The sequence below is a fragment of the Odocoileus virginianus genome, chromosome 7 (genome assembly GCF_023699985.2).
Source record: "Odocoileus virginianus isolate 20LAN1187 ecotype Illinois chromosome 7, Ovbor_1.2, whole genome shotgun sequence".
NCBI classification, from domain to species: domain Eukaryota; kingdom Metazoa; phylum Chordata; class Mammalia; order Artiodactyla; family Cervidae; genus Odocoileus; species Odocoileus virginianus.
The window spans coordinates 52386085-52400857 of NC_069680.1; the positions used below are offsets into that span (position 1 = coordinate 52386085).

Consider the following 14773-nt stretch of genomic DNA (forward strand, 5'->3'; position numbering starts at 1 on the left):
AACATACTAAAATAAATACTAAGGATTATACTTCAAGCAGCAGGAAAATGATCCCAGATGCAATAAGGTATAATATAACACACGTAGATTTTTAACCTCTGAGCCACCGGGGAAGCCTCATTTATATCATAATTATTTTTTAAATTGCACACTTACATTTTATGAACTTTTCTCTATTTTTAATGTAATATTTAGTGTGAAATTTAAAATAGTCATCTCTCTTTACAACAAAAAGTATAAATAAGGTAGTACATGATTTTATATATTCTACCTTGAAAAATGAAAAGGAATAAATAACCCAAATCATATTTCCAATCTACTTTACCAACAAGACTGTATATTTTTCATCATCAGTTCAGTTCGGTTCAGTCGCTCAATCATGTCTGACTCTTTGCAACCCCATGAATCACAGCATGCCAGGCCTCCCTGTCCATCACCAACTTCCAGAGTTTACTCAAACTCAGGTCCATCGAGTCAGTGATGCCATCCAGCCATCTCATCCTCTGTTGTCCCCTTCTCCTCCTGCCCAGATTCCCTCCCAACGTCAGGGTCTTTTCCAATGAGTCAACTCTTCACATGAGGTGACCAAAGTATTGGAGTTATAGCTTCAGCATCAGTCCTTCCAGTGAACACCCAGGACTGATTTCCTTTAGGATGGACTGGTTGGATCTCCTTGCAGTCCAAGGGACTCTCAAGTGTCTTCTCCAACACCACAGTTCAAAAACATCAATTTTATGGCGCTCAGCTTTCTTCACAGTCCAACTCTCACATCCATACATGACCACTGGAAAAACCATAGCCTTGACCAGACGGACCTTTGTTGGCAAAGCAACATCTCTGCTTTTTAACATGCTGTCTAAGTTGGTCGTAACTTTCCTTCCAAGGAGTAAGTGTCTTTTAATTTCATGGCTGCAATCACCATCTGCAGTGATTTTGGAGCCCCCAAAAATAAAGTCTGACACTGTTTCCACATCTATTTCCCATGAAGGGATGGGACAAGATGCCATGATCTTAGTTCTGAATGTTGAGCTTTAAGCCAACTTTTTTGCTCTGCTCTCTCACTTCCATCAAGAGGCTGTTTAGTTCCTCTTCACTTCCTGCCATAAGGGTGGTGTCATCTGCATATCTGAGGTTATTGATATTTCTCCCAGCAATCTTGATTCCAGCTTGTGCTTCTACCAGCCCAGCATTTCTCATGATGTACTCTGCATATAAATTAAATAAGCAGGGTGACAATATACAGCCTTGACATACTGCTTTTCCTATTTGGAACCAGTCTGTTGTTCCATGTCCATTTCTAACTGTTGCTTCCTGACCTGCATACAGGTTTCTCAAGAGGCAGGTCAAGTGGTCTGGTATTCCCATCTCTTTCAGAATTTTCCACCGTCTATTGTGATCCACACAGTCAAAGGCTTTAGCATAGTCAATAAAGCAGAAACGGAAAATTTTGTGGAACTCTCTTGCTTTTTCGATGATCCAGCGGATGTTGACAATTTGATCTCTGGTTCCTCTGCCTTTTCTAAAACCAGCTTGAACATTTGCAAGTTCACAGTTCACATACTGCTCAAGCCTGGCTTGGAGAATTTTGAGCATTACTTTACTAGTATGTGAGATGAGTGCAATTGTGCAGTAGTTTGAGCATTCTTTGGGATTGCCTTTCTTAGGGATTGGAATGAAAACTGACCTTCTCCAGTCCTGTGGCCACTGCTGAGTTTTCCAAATTTGCTGGCATGTTGAGTGCAGCACTTTCACAGCATCATCTTTCAGGATTTGAAATAGCTCAACTGGAATTCCATCACATCCACTAGCTTTGTTCATAGTGATGCTTTCTAAGGCCCACTTGACTTCACATTCCAGGATGTCTGGCTCTAGGTGAGTGATCACACCATCGTGATTATCTGGGTCATGGAGATCTTTTTGGTACAGTTCCTCTGTGTATTCTTGCCAGCTTTTCTTAATATCTTCTGCTTCTGTTAGGTCCATACCATTTCTGTCCTTTATCGAACTCATCTTTGCATGAAATGTTGCCTTGGTATCTCTAATTTTCTTGAAGAGATCTCTAGTCTTTCCCATTCTGTTGTTTTCCTCTATTTCTTTGCATTGATCACTGAGGAAAGCTTTCTTATCTCTCCTGGCTATTCTTTGGAACTTTGCATTCAACTGGGAGTATCTTTCCCTTTCTCCTTTGCTTTTCGCTTCTCTTCTTTTCACAGCTATTTGTAAAGCCTCTTCAGACAACCATTTTGCCTTTTTGCATTTCTTTTCCATGGGGATGGTCTTACTCCCTGTCTCCTATACAATGTCACAAACCTCCGTCCATAGTTCTTCAGGCTCTTTATCAGATCTAGTCCCTTAAATCTATTTCTCACTTCTACTGTATAGTCATAAAGGATTTGATTTAGGTCATACCTGAATAGTCTAGTGGTTTTCCCTACTTTCTTCAATTTTAGTCTCAGTTTGGCAATAAGGAGTTCATGATATGAGCCACAGTCAACTCCCGGTCTGTTTTTGCTGACAGTACAGAGCTTCTCCATCTTTGGCTGCAAAGAATATAATCAATCTGATTTCAGTGTTGACCATCTGGTGATGTCCATGTGTTGAGTCTTCTCTTGTGTTGTTGGAAGAGGGTGTTTGCTATGACCAGTGCAAAACACTATTAGCCTTTGCCCTGCTTCATTCCGTACTCCAAGGCCAAATTTCCCTGTTACTCCAGGTGTTTCTTGACTTCCTACTTTTGCATTCCAGTCCCCTATAATGAAAAGGACATCTTTTTTGGGTGTTAGCTCTAAAAACTCTTGTAGGTCTTCATAGAACCATTCAACTTCAGCTTCTTCAGTGTTACTGGTTGGGGCCTAGGCCTGGATTACTGTGATATTGAATGGTTTGCCTTGGAAACGAACAGAGATAATTCTGTCATTTTTGAGACTGCATCCAAGTACTGCATTTCAGACTCTTTTGTTGACCATGACGGCTACTCCATTTCTTTGAAGGGATTCCTGCCCACAGTAGTAGATATAATGGTCATCTGAGTTAAATTCACCCATTCCAGTCCATTTTAGTTAGCTGATTCCTAGAATGTTGACATTCACTCTTGCCATCTCCTGTTTGACCACTTCCAATTTGCCTTGATTCATGGACATAACATTCCAGGTTCCTATGCAATATTGTTCTTAACAGCATAGGACCTTGCTTCTATCACCAGTGTCATCCACAACTGGGTATTGTTTTTGCTTTGGCTCCATCCCTTCATTCTTTCTGGAGTTATTTCTCCACTGATCTCCAGTAGCATACTGGGCACCTACCGACCTGGGGAGTTCCTCTTTCAGCATCCTATCATTTTGCTTTCTTATACTGTTCATGGGGTTCTCAAGGCAAGAATATTGAAGTGGTTTGCCATTCCCATCTCCAGTGGACCACATTCTATCAGACATCTCCACCATGACCCGTCCATCTTGGGTGGCCCCACACAGCGTGGCTTAGTTTCATTGAGTTAGACACGACTGTGGTCCTGTGATCAGATTGGCTAGTTTTCTGTGATTATGCTTTTAGTGTTTCTGCCCCCTGATGCCCTCTCGCAACACCTACCGACTTACTTGGATTTCTCTTACCTTGGACTCGTTTTTCATCATAGCTGAAAGTAATCTGGGAGTGTGGAGAGTGCTTATGCTAAGTTTTACAGATCTTCCTAGTCACTCACCTCCCTTCTTCACCCTGCTAACTATTTCTTTTTAACAAATTTTAACTACCAATTGTCATCTAGAGAAAAATGTTTAAGATTAATTTAGCCCTACTCTTCCCTTATATCCTCTGCTTTCTACGAACAGACAGGTTGGTTTCCTCAATTACAAATTCAAAAATAAGACAGGTCTTTGACAACTATTAACAGAAGAGTGGTGAAGTCATCCATTTCAAGTCAAAGAAAAGGATTCAGAAAATGCAAAACCTTTCTGTTCTTAACAAGCAAGCCTCACAAACACATCTCTAGCAAACAGGAGACAGAGAGAAAAATAAACTTCACATTTGGGGAAAAGGGACGGACATATTTGAAAGAATTCACAGAATCACTCATGCCTATGTCAATATAAGCCAGTTGTCACTTCAGAGGAACATATTAAAATCAGCAATTATTACTTTCATGACACATATTGACATAACATGTATAATAAGTAAAATAAATACTGTACTTACCATTCCCATTAACAGAGAGATTATGAGTCTTGAAGCTATCCTCAGCGCTTTCCAAGCTCAGGGTAGTATGAGCTAGCAAATTGTACTTTGCACCACTAATAGTGAGAAAAAAGACAGGTGTTAAGAATTTAGTATATTTTCTACTACACAAAATATTTAGATGTTCAACAACAACAAAATAAACAACCTGATTTAAAAATGGGCAAAGGTCTTCAATAGACATTTCTTCAAAGAAAATATACAAATGGCCAATAAAAACATGAAGAGATACTCAAGATCATTAATCCTAAGGAAAACACAAATCAAAACCACTTCACATCCATTAGAATGACCATTATTTAAAAAAAAAAAACAAAACAGAAAGCAACAAGTTGTTGGCAAGGATGTGGACAGATTGGAATCATTCTGCATTGCTGATGGAAATGTAAAATGTTAACCACTATGAAAAACAGTATGGTCATTCTTCAAAAAATAAAATAGAATTACCATGTTAAGCCTGATAAGAATTTTTATTAATTGGGCCAAGTGATATGTTTCATAAATCTTGTCTCTTACTATATATGTAATAAAATAAACATTACAAAAAATATGTATACATGTAGCAATAATGCAATGCATGCACGCACTTCATTAATAAATAATGGTACACTCCACAGAATGCTGTTCCCTGGGTGAAGGCTTCTTGGTCTTGGATTTTTCAGTTTTATTGAAAAACAATTGCCATATATTACTGTATAAGTTTAAGGTTTACAGCACTTGATTTTATTGGTTTGATCTATCTGGACAGAGAAGCCTGGTAGGCTACAGTCCAAGGGGTCTCAAAGAATTGGACACAACTCAGCAACTGAGCATGTACATCTTGGTTTTCAAAATACAACCATCATAGACAAGAGATATCTCTTATTAGCCAATGTTTTTTTGTCAGTGTTTACATAGGAAAATAGATGCTTGACCAAAAAAAAAAAAATTAACAAAACAACTCGCAAGTACATTTTTAAGTTACATTCTGAATACAATTGGTATAATTCAGACTTCTATTCAGGCTATTGGGAAGGTTGCTAGAGCAAAGGCACACTATGAGAACCTCATTCTCAGTGTGGGCCATTCTCTGCTCTTTTCACTTTCCTGACAAATCTCTATAGTGAGTTTCATTATTAGCTCTTATTTTTCCCTACTGTTACATAATATGTGCCCCCAAAAGTTGAGGAAATATTTTTTTAAAATGGTGAAGAATAAAAGCAATTGAGAACAGTGATTATAACAGAAAAGCAAATATTACTACACACAAAATTGCCTATTAATAATCATATGAGTTGCTTGGTGATGGGGCACAATATTCAAGCACTATCTCAACATAATAATTTGTCATTGATACATGGGTTTTATACAACTACAATTTTTCCCATGCTAAACAATGGTAAAAAGACTCCCTATTAGTGTTTTAGTGCAAAATGTGTTATTTTCAGGAACAGATTATTGACAAGAAGTGGATAAGTGATGCAAGAGAGTGACGCTAGGTGCATCTGACACACAAGAAGGCCAGCGGTGTGGCAGGATTACAGTGACAGAGAGGGAGACACAATGTCTACATGCCGAGTACAGGCAGACACTCTACACTGCAGGAGGGCATGCCCTGTGGGGCATGATGAGGTGCCTGGATTTTATTCTGAGTGAGACAGGAAGCAAGTGGCAGGTTCTGAGCAGAGGCATGTGCTATGATCTGACTTGTATTTTTTAATGATCCCTCTGGCTGCCATGTAGACAAAAGACCACAGAGGCCAAGAGAGAAATGGAGATGCCAACTAGAAAGCTACTGCACCTCACCAGTCAAGAGTTGATGCAGGCCTGGGATAGGGCGGTAATTGATGGGATGGTGAGAAGTGGTAAGATTTTTGATATATTCTAGAGTTGACCCAATGTGGACATGGGACACAAAAGAAAGGAAAGAATCAAGGACAACTCGAAAGAGTTTGGCCTGAGTAACTAGAAAAAGGGAATTATTACTAATTGCAAAGAGGCTGACTGAGAAAAGAAGAGATATGGAAGAAAAAATTTATGTTTTGAACAGATTAAGTTTGAGACTGGTTTGTAGGGTTGGCAGGTGGATAATGAATCTGGGGTTATGAGAGGAAAAGTATTAAAGAATGAAATTTGGGAGTTACCAATATACAAATGGTATTTAATGAAAGTTAGATAGTTAAATAAAATGTGACAACCAAGTATCTGGACACAAGTACTCCATCATTTCAGATTAAGTTGAAGCACAATGAACAAAGGAGACAAGCAAGGAACAGTCACTGAGGCAGAAGAGAAATCACAAAAGTGGTATCCAAGGAAGCCAAGTTCAAAAAGTGTTCCAAGGAGAGTGATCAACTGTGTTGAATACTGAAAATTCCAGGAGGAGGACTACTGATAAATGACGATGGTATTTGGCAACATGTAGATCACTGCTGACCTTGATAAGAGCAGTTTCTACAGGATAGGATAGAAGTTAACATGTGAAACCTGACTGAACTGGTTCAAGAGAATGGGAGGACAGGAAGTGGAGACAGAGTATGTGAAAACCTTTCTGTAAAGGACAGCTGTGCAATGGGCAAGAGAAATGCAAGGTACTTCAGCATGTTTATGTTTTTGGAAATGATGCAGTAGAAGAAAAACTGATGACAGAGAAGAAGGAAGGACATGTGCAGGAGCCAACTCTTGAGAACTTGAGAAGATGATCTAATGCACAGGTAGGTGGTCTTAGATGGAGTAAAGGCAGTTCAAAAGGAAGGAAAGCAGCAAATGAAGATACAAATGCCAGTAGGCTGATAGATTTGGTTGACAGAGGATATGCAAGTTCTCTTCTGATTACTTCAGCATCATCAATGCTGTATCAAATGAAGTCATCAGCTTTGACTATACAGACCTCTGTCAGCAAAGTGATGTCTCTGCTTTTTAATATGCTGTCTAGGTTTGTCACTGCTTTCCTTCCAAGGAGCAAGTGTCTTTTAAAGCTATGGTTTTTCCAGTAGTCACGTATAGATGTGAGAGTTGAACCATAAAGAAGGCTGAGTGCCAAAGAGTTAATGCTTTCAAACTGTGTGCTGGAGAAGATTCTTCAGAGTACCATGGACTACGAGGAGGTCAAGCCAGTCAATGCTAAAGAAAATCAGCCCTGAATATTCATTTGAAGGACTGTTGCTGAAGCTGAAGCTCTAATACTTTGGCTACCTAATGCAAAGAGCCAATGCACTAGAGAAGACGCTGATGCTGGAAAAGATTGAAGGTAAAGAAGAAAGGGTCAGAGAGAATGTGATGGTTAGATAGCATCACCAACTTAATGGATACGAATCTAAGTAAACTTCAGGAGATAGTGGAGCACACAGGAGACTGGAATGTACGGTCATGGGGTCACAAAGAGTCCAACATGACTCAGCAACTGAACAACAACATCAGCTTTGAATAAGGAGTGGAAACAGAGATTCTATAAGAGAGAGTAATGCAATGTGAAATACTTATTCTGATGAGAGGTAAAGTGAAGAGCTGTGGACACTTAGGACGATTGCTCATGCTGGAACTCACTTAAGATCAGTGATCCCTCTAAAGTGAGACCAGACAGTATTATTATTCTCGTTTCCCCATCTATTCCTGAGTGCAGGTGCAGAGGAGCTAAAGGCAGGATTTAACCAAACCAGTCAATCCTAAAGGAAATCAGTCCTGAACATTCATTGGAGGGACTGATGCTGAAGATAAATGCCAATACTTTGGCCACCTGATGCGAAGAACTGACTCATTGGAAAAGACTCTGATGCTGGGAAAGACTGAAGGCAGGAGGAGAAGGGGATGACAGAGGATGAGATGGTTGGATGACATCACTGATTTGATAGACATGAGTTTGAGTAAGCTCTGGGAGTTGTTGATGGACAGGGAAGCCTGGCATGCAGCAGTCCATGGGATCACAAAGAGTCAGACATGACTGAGTGACTGAACTGAACTGAAGTTTCTCCGAGGTAAGTATAACAAAAGGAGAGAAATAATAGAATGAATGAATTTAAGCTAATTGAATGAAGGAATTTAAGCTAATTGGAGTCAGAATATTGAACAGAGAAAGCTGGAAACGTGGGAGGTGGTAGATATTGTTGGATATTACTACAGAGACCATGTGCAATTATTAGTAATGACAAGATCTAGGGTACAACTGTGGGATGGATGGCTAAACAGGCACAAGATCACCAGAGGCAAGGAAGTCATGAAACTTAGAGGTCAAGGTATTAGATGAACAGTCTGCGTGTATTTTAAATTCATCAGGAAATATTGTCTGAAATGGTAAAAGGCAGAGACTGGGAGAGAAAGAGAAAGAAGATACTTCAGAGTTTTACTTTTAGGAGTGATGTAATTTATTCTCACTGACCACTAAAAGTATTAAAGTATTCTTCACCTCAAGAATAGCATCATTTCCATACACAATGGAATATGAAATACTGCTTTTAGTGTACACAGGAAGTAGCTATGTTACAGGCTGTGCATTTGTACCAAGTGCATTGCAGAGGTGGCAACCTGTGTGGCAGAATAGGCTAAAATTGTGTGATGACCCAAATATATGTTGAATTTTTTCTCAGGCCTTATAAAATAATTGTGGCTAAGACATCTTCTCCTCAACTATTTGAGATAAACATGTAATACATTTGCCTCTGTTTCCAATGAATTACACATCTTAAAATAACAATACAAAAAAAGTTATTGATAACCTCCCCTAAGAATAAACTATGACAGAACCAATTGATAGATAATGTGGTCATTAAAATGACCATATAAAGACTCTGTAGTAACTCAAGGAAAAAACGTATGGGTGTACATATATACACACACATATATATGAATGTATAGCATAATTAAGAATATATATATATATATACATATATATATATATATATATATATATCTCACAAAGCTAGTAACTTTAAAACCTGGAGGAAAAATATCAGTTCAAAATTATAAAAAGCAAGCACAAGTTGGAATCAAGATTGCCAGGAGAAATATCAATAATCTCAGATACGCAGATGATACCACCCTCATGGCAAAGTGAAGAAGAACTAGAGAGCCTCTTGATGAAAGTGAAAGAGGAGAGTGAAAAAGTTGGCTTAAAACCCAATATTCAGAAAACTGAGATCATGGCATCTGGTCTCATCACTTCATGGCAAATAGATGGGAAAACAATGAAAGACTTTATTTGGGGGGCTACAAAACCACTACAGATGGTGACTGCAGCCATGAAATTAAAAGACACCTGCTCCTTGGAAGAAAAGCTCTGACAAACCTAGACAGCATATTAAAAAGCAGAGATATTACTTTGTCAACAAAGGTTCATCTAGTCAAGGCTATTGGTTTTCCAGAAGTCATGTATGGATGTGACAGTTGGACTATAAAGAAAGCTGAGTGACGAAGAATTGATGCTTTTGAACTGTGGTGCTGGAGAAGACTCTTGAGAGTCCCTTGGACTGCAAGGAGATCCAACCAGTCAATACTAAAGGAAATCAGTCCTGAATGTTCATTGGAAGGACTGGTGCTGAAGCTGAAACTCCAATACTTTGGCCACCTGATGCGAAGAACTGACTCACTGGAAAACACCCTAATGCTGGGAAAGAATGAAGGCAGGAGGAGAATGGAACAACAGAGGATGAGATGGTTGGAGGGCATCACCAACTCGATGGACATGAGCTTGAGCAAGTTCTGGGAGTTGGTAATGGACAGGGAGACCCGGCGTGCTGCAGTCCATGGTGTCACAAAGAGTCGGAAATAACTGAGCGAGTGAAGTGAACTAAACTGATTTGATCTATAAAGTGAGAGTGAAAGTCACTCAGGCATTTCCGACTCTTTGTGACCGCATGGACTATACAGTCTATGGCATTCTCCAGGTCAGAATACTGGGGTGGGAACCTTTCCCTTCTCCAGGGGATCCTCCCAACCAAGGGATCACACCCAGGTCTCCCACATTGCAGGCAGATTCTATACCATCTGAGCCACAAGGGAAACCCAAGAACACTGGAGTGGGTGGCCTATCCCTTCTCCAGCAGATCTTCCTGACCCAGGAATCGAACTGGGGTCTCCTGCATTGCAGGCAGATTCTTTACCAACTGAGCAACCAGGGAAGCCCATTTGATCTATAATAAACTGCATGCACTTTTCTCTCTTTCTAGGTTCTATTTCTAAAGTTTATATTACTTTTATAATGAAATAACTGGGGCTTCCCCAATGGCTTAGCAGGTAGAGAATCCAATGCAATGCAGAAGACACAGGAGATACAGGTTTGATCCCTGGGTCAGGAAGATTCCCTGGAGGAGGAAATGGCAAACTGCTCCAGTATTCTTGCCTAAAAAATCCCATGGACAGAGGAGTTTGGCAGGCTACAGTCCACGGGGTCACAAAGAGTCGGACATGACTGAGCAACCAAGCGCACACACAATGAAATAAACAATTCTGTAGGATTTGTGAAGTAGCAGGATGAAAACCCTCCCCTAAAAATCAAAACATGCAAAGCATTATAATACTACATCTATCTATATGCCTGTAGCTAGCAAGTAGTACACTGGAAACAGGATCCCACTATACTAACTACCACTACCCCTTATACTTCATTAATAGTTTAATTAAGGTACTTGTCTATTAAAACAGATACATTCTATCTCTTACTATTGCAAGAATTTTGAGTGCAGGAAACATGGCTTACTATAACTTCATGGGAAATAGATGGGGAGACAGTGGAAACAGTGTCAGACTTTATTTTGGGGGGCTCCAAAATCACTGCAGATGGTGACTGCAGCCATGAAATTAAAAGATGCTTACTCCTTGGAAGGAAAGTTATGACCAACCTAGATAGCATATTAAAAAGCAGAGACATTACTCTGTCAACAAAGGTCCATTTAGTCAAGGCTATGGTTTTTCCAGTGGTCATGTACAGATGTGAGAGTTGGACTGTGAAGAAAGCTGAGCGCCGAAGAATTGATGCTTTTGAACTATGGTGTTGGAGAAGACTCTCGAGAGTCCCTGGGACCGCAAGGAGATCCAACCAGTCCATCCTAAAGGAGATCAGTCCTGGGTGTTCACTGGAAGGACTGATGCTGAAGCTGAAACTCCAATACTTTGGCCACCTCATGTGAAGAGTTGACTCATTGGAAAAGACCCTGATGCTGGGAGGGATTAGGGGCAGGAGGAGAAGGGGACAACAGAGGATGAGATGGTTGGATGGCATCACCAACTCAACCGACATGAGTCTGAGTAAACTCCGGAGTTGGTGATGGACAGGGAGGTCTGATGCGCTGCGATTCATGGGGTTGCAAAGAGTCGGACACAACTGAGCGACTGAACTGAACTGAACTGAACCTTTAAGTCCAAAGTACCACATGATACAACTGCTGAATAATCATTTCTAAGATGATTAAATGAATAAATAAATAAAATTATACCCCATAGCTAAATAATTCCTTAATTTTAAACACTGCATCATCTTTCACACTACCAAACCATCAACATCACTGTTCATCAAAACATAAATAATCCAGTTATTCTGCACAATGATATTTGTTTTATAACTTTAACTTAAAATGTAGTATAATGGCTTATTTTTTTAGTTAATATTTAGCTAATTTTTAGTTAATGCCTTTCTGTCAAGTAAACAATCACTTTTAATTTTACTAGTTTCCACAAGATAATTATTTAAAATGATGTATATTTACACAATGAAGAATAATGTACTAATTGGTTCTCAAGGTACATAAAATAGTTAATTCAGCTATTAGAAACACTGGGAAAAATCTAGTTACAGGAATTTCAGAAAGCTAAATTCCACAAATAAAATGAATAAATGAATCACACCAGGGAGCATGCTAAGAATTACCAAAAATGTTCACTGTCTTCTTTCAGATCAAACAATACTTTATGATGATATTTCAAGTTACTTCATTTTTAAACCATGACTAATTACAATGCCAATGTTTCCAAAATCAACAATGATCTCACTTTTAAAACATTCTTGTCAGGATAACATTTTCTTACTAAAACATTACACTCATTCTTTTAAGCCAACCCTAATATTGAGTTCCCAAAAGTTTAATCAGCTACATTTTTTTTTTAACAAATAGGCCAATTGTTGTAACATTTGATGCAGCAAGGGTTCCAAAAACGTTATGAAAAAATAAATGACTACCTTAGATGGAAGTCTGAAAAAAAAAAATGTACTCCTTTGTAAGGAAGAACAGCTATATTTGGTCACATGACATATTACTAGAGAAGATATATTTTGCCCATTTTGGTTAAAAATTAAAAGCTATGTTAGGAATCTTCTCATTCAACTAAATCACTATTAAAGAAATAAAAATTGATCCTTTTAGGCATTTTGATCACTACTGCTATTCTGAAACTCCTACCAGGGTGCTGAAGAGGTCAATTAAGGAAGGATCAGGTAAGACTGGTCCTGGACTATGAATTTAACTTGGTACACTCAGCATTCACACCAAAATCTCAAAAGAAATGCTGGTATTAAAAGAATATAAGTAGGTGAAATGCTATAAAAGGTTTTACCCTATCTTTTGATCAACTTTAATGATATAAATAAGCAAATTCCATACAAGTTTCATGGGAAACGGTGATAAGGAAAACTGATATTTTGATTTAGGTATAAACTAAATAGAATTATCCCTGGGTCATGAAGATTCCCTGGAGAAGGAAATGGTAACCCACTCCAGTATTCTTGCCTATGAAATCCCATGGACAAAGAAGCCTGATGGGCTACAGTCCACAGGATCACAAAAGCCTAGGACATGACTTAGCAACTAACAACAACAAAATAGAATGACAAACCTGAATAGAAGAATAAACACTTCAAGACAAATATGTCAGTCCCTGTAACAAAAAACTTAATATCAATAATGTTATTCTCAAAAACACTTCTAGGCATTGAAGAGGAGTATAGGTTAAATATAAGTTATAATATCACTTAGATTATCTTCTATGAAATTATAATCATTGTATTTAAATTTTAAAATATTTGCCTACATTTTAAAATATAGTTTTATTTATTTATTGGCTATGCTGGGTCTTTGTTGCTGTGTGGGCTCTTCTCTAGTTGTGGTGAGTGGGGACCACTCTTCACTGTGGTCTGTGGGCTTCTCGTTGCCGGCAGTGGCTTCTCTTGTTGGGGAGCACACGCTCTGGGGCACACGAGCTTCAGTACTTGTAGCAAGTGGGTTTGTGCATGGGCTTAGTTGTTCTGCAGCATGTGGCATCCTCCCAAACCAGGTATCGAACCTGTGTCTTCTGCATTGGCAGGTGGATTCTTTACCACTAAGCCACCAGCGAAGACCCTGTCTACATTTTATAATCCTAGGATGGCTTCTTCATGTAGTGCTTCAGCATGAATTTTTTAAATAAAATTTTTCAGAAAAAGCATTGATCGCAGAACAGTAAAAATAGTAACAATAATGGTAAGAGCTACATTCATTAAATGCTTACAACATACCAAGTTCATGAATTATCTTTCTGAAACTCATAATGATCCTATGGAGTTAAATATTATTCCATTATTATTATTCCCTTTTTACAGAGGGAAAAAGAAAAACCCAGAGAGTATATTAATCGGTTCTGGGTCACACAAATAATAAATGACAGGATAAAAAAATCAAGTACTGAAACCATGAAGTTTTGAACTGTGTGAAAACCTCACTTATTGTTTTTACATGCTTGAAAGGTACAGGAAACTCTAAAATGTCTCTAAGAAGAGGCTTCTATACTTGATCATAGCCAAAAGGCCAAGAAGTGATCTAAGGAGCCTTCTAAAAATAAATGATTGTATCTAAGCAACCTTACCTTTCATATTAGAAAACTGAGGCCCAGGAAATAATGTAACTTGTTTAGGACACTACTAGTGCTGTCATTTTCTAAATAAAAATTTTGCTGCTTAAAAACATTTTAAAACTATTGAATTTGGTGATTATCTCTAAGGTATCTTTCAATTCTAAAATCTATGTTTCAAACTAGAAATACAATTGCTCATTTATTCATCAAAAAGTATGGTTTCATTACCTTACAGTTGAATTAAAACATTTTCTAGCAAATACTTGATATAATCTTAATTTAGAAAAGTTTTAAGTTGGCCTTAAAATTCTAAAGAGGGAAAATTAAAGGGTCTCCCTTCCTCCTTTTTAATGACATTTATATTACAAAGACTTATATCTTCTATGACTGTTCTTCAATAGAGGGGACCCATTCAAGAATCATGAAATCAATTTAATGATTCATAAACAGTATTTTTTAAAAACTGAAGATACTAGGAAAAAAGAAGTCAAATGGCTATACTATAAATAGCAAGAGCTAAGTATTGTTTCATGAAACCTGACTGCTGATGGTACTGTGTATTCAGTAATGATATAAAATGCATTTCTTACTCACGGTCTCAATCAAAATAAACTGAAAGCCACAATGCTAAAGTCCCAAGGCATTTTTCACATGTAATATAACTGATATGAAAAGCTAACTAGCTATATTCTGATGACTGAGATTTCCAGGATCTACACCTAAAATATTTTGCTTTATAATTATAGTAAAATTA

At 38.2% G+C, this 14773-nt stretch overlaps 1 protein-coding gene across 1 annotated transcript in view; it reads right to left on the reverse strand.

The window, feature by feature from the left end:
- The window catches only part of RTKN2 (rhotekin 2), a 109325-nt gene that overhangs the window by 47849 nt on the left and 46703 nt on the right, over positions 1–14773 (reverse strand). Inside the window, exon 7 of the mRNA XM_020897787.2 lies at positions 4189–4283. Within this exon, the coding sequence (XP_020753446.2) occupies positions 4189–4283 (95 nt within the window). The remainder of the gene's footprint in view (positions 1–4188; positions 4284–14773) is intronic.